Here is a 9,168-nt window from a genome sequence, read left to right as displayed (position 1 = left end):
AATTTGGAGCTAAGCTAGTCTTTTAGCAATATGTTGTCTTTTTTGTGGCTAATTTGGCACCTACTAAGGATTTTGGGACTTTTTTTTTTGAGGTAAGCTAACATTCATCAAAATACTCACCTTTTTTAAAGTTTTGGGCTAATTCTGTTTATACTTTTAATGCATTTTTAACTTTATTTATTTATTAAAGAAATTATTTATATGCTTTGTGCTCTTTCTGCAACTTTAAGTCCTTAAGGAACTTTAGCAAATAGCTTTAGCATTTTCAGGAAATACCTTCAGTAAATACAGTAAAATTCTTAAGCATTTTCAGCAAAAAGCTGCATTGTCAGTAACACATTCAGCAAAATGCATTCACACCAGCATCATCACAGTTAATGCAGCTTTTCTAGTTTTATTTACAGCTGTTTTCTCCTTAATGAGAAAATGCAACAATAACATGTTAAAACACTGAAACACAGTTTTATATTAAATCGAGTTTTAAAGTTGTTGTTTTTTTATCCACTGACCGTGTTTTTAGGTTTTTCAGATCAAGGTTGACGACGTCAGCGTGGGGAGCTTTTGCTTTGAAAGGGACAGACCGGAAGTCCCTCATCAGCTTTCTTCGTGTGAATTAGCCTGACTTGACTTTAGCTCGCTGGATGTTTAAGGGAGTCTGACTGACACTCTTCCCCGCTAACAGCAGCCCCGCCGCGGTGGCCTCTCGTCCGGACCCTGCTGTTCTGTGTTCTCTGGAAGTCCAAACGGGTCGAGGCTCGGTTCGGCCGTGTGTTTTGAAGCTCGGTGACTGAGGCACGCGCCGGGGAAGTGTACGTTTTACATGTAGACTTGTTCGAGCTCGCGCGCGGACGGACGGCTGAGATTTCCCCGGCTGATTTGAAGCGACGCCGTTGGATGTTTTCGAGCCGCGGGACGTTCGGTTCCGGTGAGTGGCAGCATCTCCTCCGCCCACACGTTCGCCGGTGAAGCCGCGGAGGTCCTCAGCGGCAGCAGCAGCAGCCATGGCCGGGGGACGCACCGCGCTCGCCCTGCTGGTTCTGGTGTGTTTACGCCTCCAGCGCGGCGGCTCCTTCAACCTGGACGTGGAAAAGCCCTCCGTGTTCCTGGGACCTCCGGGAAGCTACTTCGGCTTCTCGGTGGACTTCTTCAAGTCTCCGGACAACAGAGAGTAAGGCTTTGAACACGCTAAGCATGACGGTCGTTATTGTGATGAAGGCGAGGAAGTTCAGAAGCGTTTGACACCTTCAGCTCCACGCACGCGGGAGTTAATACTAACTGAGTCAAACAGGGGGAGAAATACTTTAACATTGACATTAATTCTTCAAAAAAAGCTCTATAGAGAGGAAAGTTAGAATAACTACAGTAGCAATTACATTTATTATAAATTCTTATCAATAGTGATGTATTTACAGGGCAAAATAAAAGTAGTATTCTGTTGTTTTCAGTGTCTGTACAGTAAACTAATGCCTAAAAATGTGAATTAATGTGAAATCAAGAACATGGAGAACAGAAGCTGGAATGAATGTTTCCTAATACCTGATCTGCTTCAGGCAGTTCGGACTGTTCTGAACAGGTTAAGTCTACTCTCAACATGTTACAAACAAAAATCTGAAAAGTTTTTGGATACATGCTTTTCATTTATCTTACCCACTCCAATCAAAATTGTATTTTAGGTGATTTTAAAGTCCCCCTTCAATGAAAATCCCGTTTTCTGAGTTTTTTTTACATGTGTTTGTGGCATTTTTCTTCTTAAAGAGAACAAATGTAATAAGAAATCCTTTTTTGTTTTCTTGTTTTTTCATTTCTGAGTATTTCTCCTTTAAATCAATCAAACTGTCTTGGACAGACTCTGTCTGAATGAATGATCTTCTTTCCATCAACAGCTCTGCTGCACATGCACTAAACCCTCATCTGTTCCTAGTGTCTAGTTCAGGTTCTGGAGAAGAGAAGATGGTATCTTCACATTGACTGCAGTCAAATGAGCCGCCGTTCACATTTCTGTGGTCAAATCAGCATCACTGGATTTTTGGTGTGAGTTTCATCCAATACTTACGGTAGCAGGACTGAGAACGCTGGAAAATCTCCACCAGACTCCACGGAGCTTCTTGATGTGACCACGGAAATGTGAACGGCGGCTCATTTGACCGCAGTTGGAAAGGATTGTAAATCAATGAAAGAGCATTTTGATGTTAGCTTTGATTATTTTATCAAGAACTCTGAGAAACCAATGATTGAATGTATTGATCACAGTCAATAAACATTGGAGAATTAGCTAAAAGTCTTTGGTGAACTGGAAGGAGAAAGAATCAGGATTTTGGAGGAAGTTCTGTCCATGAAGATCTTCACTTCCTCGTCCAGCTGACATCAGTGTTTTTAGCTTTCAATTTCAAATTTCTTTTTTTTTTTTAGTTAGTTTAAAGCTAATGATGATTAAGATGTGTGCTTTACATCCAGTTTGCTCATGACCTGATTAGTTAACTAATCAGAAAAAATAATCGATGATTAGTCAACTATTAAAATAATCGTTTGCGGCAGCACTAGTCCCAATTAGATAACTTCTATTTGCTGATAATGTCTAGGTCAGGGACGGCCAAACTTTTTGACTTGTGGGCCAAAAAGGGGTTTAAAATTTGACAGAAAGGCCGAACCAGGAGCAGATTTATGTTGTGCTTCAGTAATTCACCTTAAAAAAAAAAGGAAAAAAAAACACAAGATCTGGACAAAAACATGCCTTAATCTTGATTGAAATTTACTTTAAAACACTGCATTTTGGATTTTTTATTTCAAAATTATGGTTTTTGTTCTAATTTTAGTGCCATTTAACTAATGGGTGTATTGGGTGGCATTCATGTGTTGTTGGAATAATCAGGAAAATGACTGTCCGACTTGGAAATCCCGCATAAATATCAGAAAAACAAAATAATTTCAAACCCTGCATGAGTGCAGAATAACTATCTGTGCCTGAACAATGTGCCATCCATGAGAAGACACAAATTACAGGGAAAATAAAACATTAATAAAGGTAATCAAAATTGTTTATTCAAATTTGGTGGGCCATATTAAATCGTTTAATAGGCCGCATGTTCCCCCCAGGCTGTAGTTTGCCCACCCCTTGTCTAGATTGTACTGTTTTCAAGATCTGATCACTGAGAGATCAGATACTGGTGTGTGTAAAAGGGTTCAGTCACAGTGGAAATGACTCATTATGCTGCTTTTTCCCCCAGAATCTCCATTTAAAGTGGTCGTTTCTCTTCAGGTCTTAAACCAGCGACATCAGAAGCTGTTTACATTTCAAACAAATATTAAAAGTTATTGAGAATAGTTTGTTTTCTCCTCATCCTCCTAATATGGCACTAACCTTAACCTCCGACCATTTAAGGGATTGGCAAACTGCTATACCTGTTAAGACTTGACTCCACCTGGAGCAGCAACAGGAGTAAAATGCTTCACATGCAGGTCATCTTTGCTAAAAATGCTTAGTTTATACTCTGGCTTAAGTATTTCAAACTCAAGCGTTTGTACAGACTTGGATTAATTACACAGTGTTACGGTAATAAAGTGTTTCTGAAATCACAGTTAAAATAGGACACGCCTTAGTATTAAATCAGGTGACCGAAATGTACAATATGTTTTCATTGAATGACTCCATACATACAGTGAGGCAACGAGTATTTGTCAGTCACTGATTGTGTAAGTTGTCCCATTTTACCAGACGAGTTTGGTCTGTAAGGTTCATCATACTGAGAGAAACAGAATGTAAAATAGAATTCAGAAAATCAATTGAGTTATAAAGGATGGAGCAGAAAATAATTATTTATCTCCACCAAACAAACAAGAATTCTGTCCCACACAGACCTGTTATTACTACTTTAAGAAGTTCTTCTATCCTCCACTGGTTACCTGTGTTAATGTCACCTGTTTGAACTGGCAATCTGTATAAAGACACCTGACCACGCCCTTAAACAATCAGACTATAACCTCTCCACCATGACCAACGAGCTGTCAAGGGACACCAGGGACTAGATTGTATATCTGAACAAGACCGGGATGAACTGGTCTACAATGAGCAACCAACTTGGAGAGAAGAGATTAACTATTGGAGCAATTATTAGAAAATGGAAGAAATACAAGATCGCTGATAATCTCCCTCCAGCTGGAGCTCCATGAAAGATCTCCCCTGTTGGGATTAAAATGATCTTAAGAACAAAGATGAATCAGCCCAGAACTACACAGGGGAACTCTATCCTCCAGCACATGTCCATACCCGTTTAAAGTTCTTTAGAATCAATCTGGATGATCTAGAGGAGGATTGGGAGAATGTCTTTGTTCCAAGAGTCACTTAGCGTATTTGGAGAGAGAAGAATACTGAATCTCAAGAGTACTGTATCTACTTTGAAGCATAGGGGTGGAAACGTCATGATTTGGTTTTTACAGCATAGGGGATGGACGACTAGTCTGTATTAAGGAAAGGAGGAATAGATCAATGTATGGACAAAAACCTTCTTGTATGAGCGAGAACATTGAGGATGAAACAGGTCTGGATCTTCCAGCATACCATCCTAAACGCATCACTCGAACAACAAAGGAGTTGCTACACAAAGCATTTCATGGTTCTGCATGGTTCTAGCCAGTCTCTAGATTTCATAGTTCTAACAAAAAAAAAAAAAAAATCTGTAGATAGAGTTGAAAGTACTGCTTTCATTAACAACTCCAAAACATTACAGCTCTTGAGAAGATCTGCATGGAAGAATGGACCAAAATAGCAGCTGAAGACTTGCAGGAAACCTGACACCTTCATCATTGACAATCAGGTTACATTGCTAAATACTTGTTTTCTACACTATTCTACTAGTACATTCCTTAATAAATAATGTGATTTCCTAGATTCTTATTTACATTCTGTCACTAGCGGCTGGATGGCTCAGTGGGCTAGGTGAAGGGCTGGCATGCAGGAGCCCTGGGTTCAATTCCCAGGGTTGTCCACTGATCCCCATCCAGATTGGGTCCTTAGTCAAGACCCTTGACGCTGCTGCCTAACTGGGTCCCTGTGCCCCTCAAGTACAGGGTTGTGTCAGGAAGGGCATCTGGCATAAAAACTCTGACAAATCACTGATGAGAAACAGTGGGTGCTGTTACGCTGTGGCGACCCCGAAAAGGGATTAGCTGAAAGGTGAACTACTTATTTAGATTCTGTCGCACACATATTTATGATGAACATAACAGACCAAACTAAGTGGATCAACTTACAGATTCGTTGACTGACAAATACTTTTCAGCTCCACTGTATGTTTTCACTGGGTGCTTCTTTACGAGTTTTTCTTTCTGGTTTGTGGTTTAGATTGGCTTAAATTTTTTTTAAAAGAGTAACATTTGAGGTTTCTTGTGTTTTCATAGTTGTCATCTTGGTGGAACACAACCGTCTGCTTCACTGTGGATTCTTCTGGACTTTTGAGGTGTCTGCCTCATTTAGTCTGGAGTCTTTGGAACTTTGTGACGGTCTAAACCACATGTTAGAGTCAAGGCCCCAGTGCTGGATCCGGCCCTCCAGATCATTTTATTTTATCGTTACTAATGACCTGATGTTATCTTGTGCTTATTTCTAACTTGTGTAATTTTGACAAAATATATTTTTATGGAGAGTAAAATATTGAAAGTTATTTTAGGTTTAAGTTGATTTATTCTGGAATAATATTCCTGTATTTTTATTATTCAGAAATATGTTAAGTTGCGGTTTTAAAAATTGGCATTCTGCTAGCTTTTTGGACTATTTTGGCATTTACAAAGATTATTTTAGTCTATTTTTGAGTTTAGCTAATATTTCAGCTACATACTAGCTGATTTGGCTATTTTAGGCTTTTTTTCACATTTTTAGGCTAGTTTGAAGTTTAGCTTTTTTTGTACTACATGCTGGTTGACCCATTATTTTTATTTATTTTTTATTTAGTTTTTTAGGCTAATTTGGCATTTAGCTAATATTTTAGCTTGCTATCAACTTCAGTGTTTTTACCTATCAATTTCAGCATCTTCAGCGGTCAAATTCATCTTACAGCATTCACACTAGCATTATCACAGCTAATGCTGTATATCTAGTTCATAATTATGTTAAAACGTTTTAAAAATGTAGTTTTAGAGTGTTCAATAAATGTTTATCCTGTTCGGCCCCCTAAGAAGTGTTTTGGATTTGGCTGCTTGTGTGATTGAGTTTGACGCCCCTGATCTAAACTTAAGTTTTCCTGCTCATGTTTCCTGCTGGTTTTTCCTCAGAATTCATCTGAAGAGACAGTTTGGCATATCTCATTTCACACACATTTCCTTAAAGTTTTCAGAAACTTAGATGCGTTGTTATCATCACTGTTTTTTAACTTTTAAAGGTTGCTGTCATCATTAAAACTGAAAAAAAACTTTGAATTTTAAGAAAAAAACAGTACTTCTTTGTAAAATAAAATGTTATTCTTTATAGGTCAATGATTTTAATTGAAAAAGGTTGTTGGATTTTCCACCATGAAAGTTACTTTCATCAGTCACTGAAAATAACATGTTACTTTCATAAATTAATTACAGTGAGTATTATCGTTTTAATATGTTTTGTAGTTTTTATTCTGTAGTTTGAGCTCCTCAGGTCTTAGAGGAACAGATGGAGATGAGCTGCTGCTGCATTCTCTGTTGTTGTTGTTGTTTTCACGCCGCTGTCCAAACTGAAGCATCAGTCCATAAACGGCGTTTGTCCATCCGAGTCCTGTGGAACAGCAGTCTAAAAGAATCACCAACACAAACAGAGAAATGTTCTTTTGTGCGTTGTAATCCACCGAGCGGTTACCTCAGGATAATCTGCAACAAAAGCAAGCTGCCACAAACAAAGACGCTTTGTTTGGAAACTTTAGACTAGAAATGATTTCTGCTGCAAAACTGGAAACGGCTCAAGTCTGCAACAAAATGAACAACCAGAGGAACTATTTTCCACTTTACGTATTTCATGAAATCTACTTTAGTACCATTCAACATAAATGGAGTTTTTATTCTAGAAAGTTTTGTAGTTTTCCATCACAGTGACATAAGGAGCTCTGTGGTGGTTTAAGAATTGAGCGCTAAAACTGACCAGCTCAGTGGCCTTATGGTAGAGTGTCCTCCCTAAGACAAGAAGGTCGTGAGTTCGAATCCAGACAGAGTAACACTAAAGACTAAAAATGGGACCTACAGTAGTGCTTGTTAATCTGCATCAAGGGGTTGGATTGGGGGGTTAAACCGTTAAAACGGTTCCTGAGTGCAGCTGTATCTACAGCTCACCTCTCCCCCAGGGGATGGGTCAAAGGCGGAAAACCAATTTCACACGACTAGGTGGGTGACAACTAATTGGTCTTAAACTTTGGAGCTTTATTTGGATCCACTTTAACATGGAGTTCATGAGGAATTTGTCCTGCGGTTTTTTTATCAGGCTTTGTTTGTTAGATTGTTGTGATTTCTAACAGACTAATGTGGTCTGTTTAGAGATAAACAATCTTCATGAGCTCCAAATGTTCTGGGTTCAGCTAAAGTTCAGATAGCATTGTGTGTGTAGAAGTCCTGAATGTGTGTGTGTTTGGTCTCGCTGCTTCTCTCTGACCCTCTTTTTGTGGACTCTAATGACTCTATTCCTGTGGTCTGTCCAGGTCAGACGTTCTCATCGGAGCTCCTCGCGCAAACACCTCGTCCTCCAGCAGCGTGGTGGAGAGAGGAGCGGTATACAGCTGCCCGTGGAGTGGTGACTCCTCCTGCCGGGAGGTCCCGTTTGACAACTCAGGTAACAGAACTTTCTACTCAGGCTTAGTGTAGGTGGAGCTTACAGTAGAAGTAACTCTGACTAGGGCTGCCACGATTAGTCGACTAATCGACTATTAAAATAGTCACCAACTAATTTAATAGTTGATTAGTTGTTACTTTATATTATATGGAGTTGGAGTGTAGTAAAGTTGAAAGTTATAATGGCATTCTGCTAGCTTTTTGGACTATTTTGACATTAAGGTTTTTTACGTTATTTTGAATTTTAGCTCGTATTTCAGCTGCATGCTGGCTGTTTTGGCAAATTTAGGCTTTTTCCGATTTTTAGGCTAATTTGGCATTTAACTAATATTTTAGCCGGCTCTCAATTTCAGCATCTTCAGCGGCAAAATTCAGATTACAGCATTCACACTAGCATTATCACACTTAATGCTATATATCTAGTTTTTAGTTAGTTTCTGGCAATTGATGGTTAACATGTGTGCTTTACATCCAGTTTGCACATGACCCGATTAGTCGGCTGATTGGAAAAAATAATCGGTGATTAGTCGACTGTCAAAATAATAGTTTTTGGCAGACCTACCTCTGACCATAAACTACTTCCTGCACGAGCAGGAAGTGCTTAGCTTTGGGACAGCTTCAGTAAACGGTGATCAATCAGCAGCAACTTGTATGTGTGTGTGTGAAGTTAAAATCAGGAGTGTGTTTGAATGACATCGACCAGTTTCTCTGACGTGGCCTCTATGGTACAGCAGAGTACTTGCCTAATTGTGAGTCGTTTGTTTATCGGGTTAAACCTGTGAAATGACGGAGCAGAAGCTGCTTTCTTCCGCTGTAAATATTTACCCTGACGCCTTACTCCTCCAGCATTTCCTCTTTTTTGAGTCGGTGTGTCAGAAAGTGTTTTCCTGCTGGAGCCCCGCTGTGCAAAGCAGAGCATTGCACCATTTAAAGACCCACTCTGATGACAGTTTTGGTGTTTTTAACAGGTTTTCATGGCATTTTTCTCATGACTGAAGACTCATATAAAGAAAATTAAGCTTCATATTGTATTTTTGAATATTTTTTTATTCAAATTTTGTGAATCAGGAGCAGATGAAGTGATACTATTTGAAAAGAAAAAATTGCATTTTTGTAAAAGTTAACGTATTTCTAATGAACTACTGCAGAAACTGTGTCCTAGAAAATTACCCAGATTTTTTTTATTTTGGCTAAACATGACATGATCATATTAAAAGAGCACTTGGAACACTTTCAGAATGGATTAAAGATGATCGGACTGGGACTATTATTCAGTATATGCTGCTTTTAAGCATTCACCAAGAAGGAACTCAGTTCTTCCGTTGGATGTAAAGAGTCTAGTGTCAGTTTATGAAAATAGGAAAAGCTGTGAAGCTACATAATGCAGTAACA

The 9,168-nt window shown here is 39.0% G+C and overlaps 2 protein-coding genes across 2 annotated transcripts in view; one reads left to right on the top strand and one right to left on the bottom strand.

Moving 5' to 3' along the window:
• Nucleotides 1-644, bottom strand: part of med4 (mediator complex subunit 4) — a 9,476-nt gene extending 8,832 nt beyond the window's left edge. Inside the window, exon 1 of the mRNA XM_024285999.2 lies at nucleotides 510-644. Within this exon, the coding sequence (XP_024141767.1) occupies nucleotides 510-595 (86 nt within the window). The 5' untranslated portion in view covers nucleotides 596-644. The remainder of the gene's footprint in view (nucleotides 1-509) is intronic.
• Nucleotides 645-968: 324 nt separating this feature from the next.
• Nucleotides 969-9,168, top strand: part of itgav (integrin, alpha V) — a 52,942-nt gene continuing 44,742 nt past the window's right edge. Inside the window, exons 1-2 of the mRNA XM_024285998.2 lie at nucleotides 969-1,168; nucleotides 7,647-7,777. Coding sequence (XP_024141766.1) covers nucleotides 1,002-1,168; nucleotides 7,647-7,777 — 298 coding nt within the window. The 5' untranslated portion in view covers nucleotides 969-1,001. The remainder of the gene's footprint in view (nucleotides 1,169-7,646; nucleotides 7,778-9,168) is intronic.

This window comes from Oryzias melastigma, linkage group LG21, assembly GCF_002922805.2.
Source record: "Oryzias melastigma strain HK-1 linkage group LG21, ASM292280v2, whole genome shotgun sequence".
Classification (NCBI taxonomy): domain Eukaryota; kingdom Metazoa; phylum Chordata; class Actinopteri; order Beloniformes; family Adrianichthyidae; genus Oryzias; species Oryzias melastigma.
The sequence above is the reverse complement of the archived record's forward strand: the minus strand, read 5'-3'. Positions and strand labels throughout refer to the sequence as shown.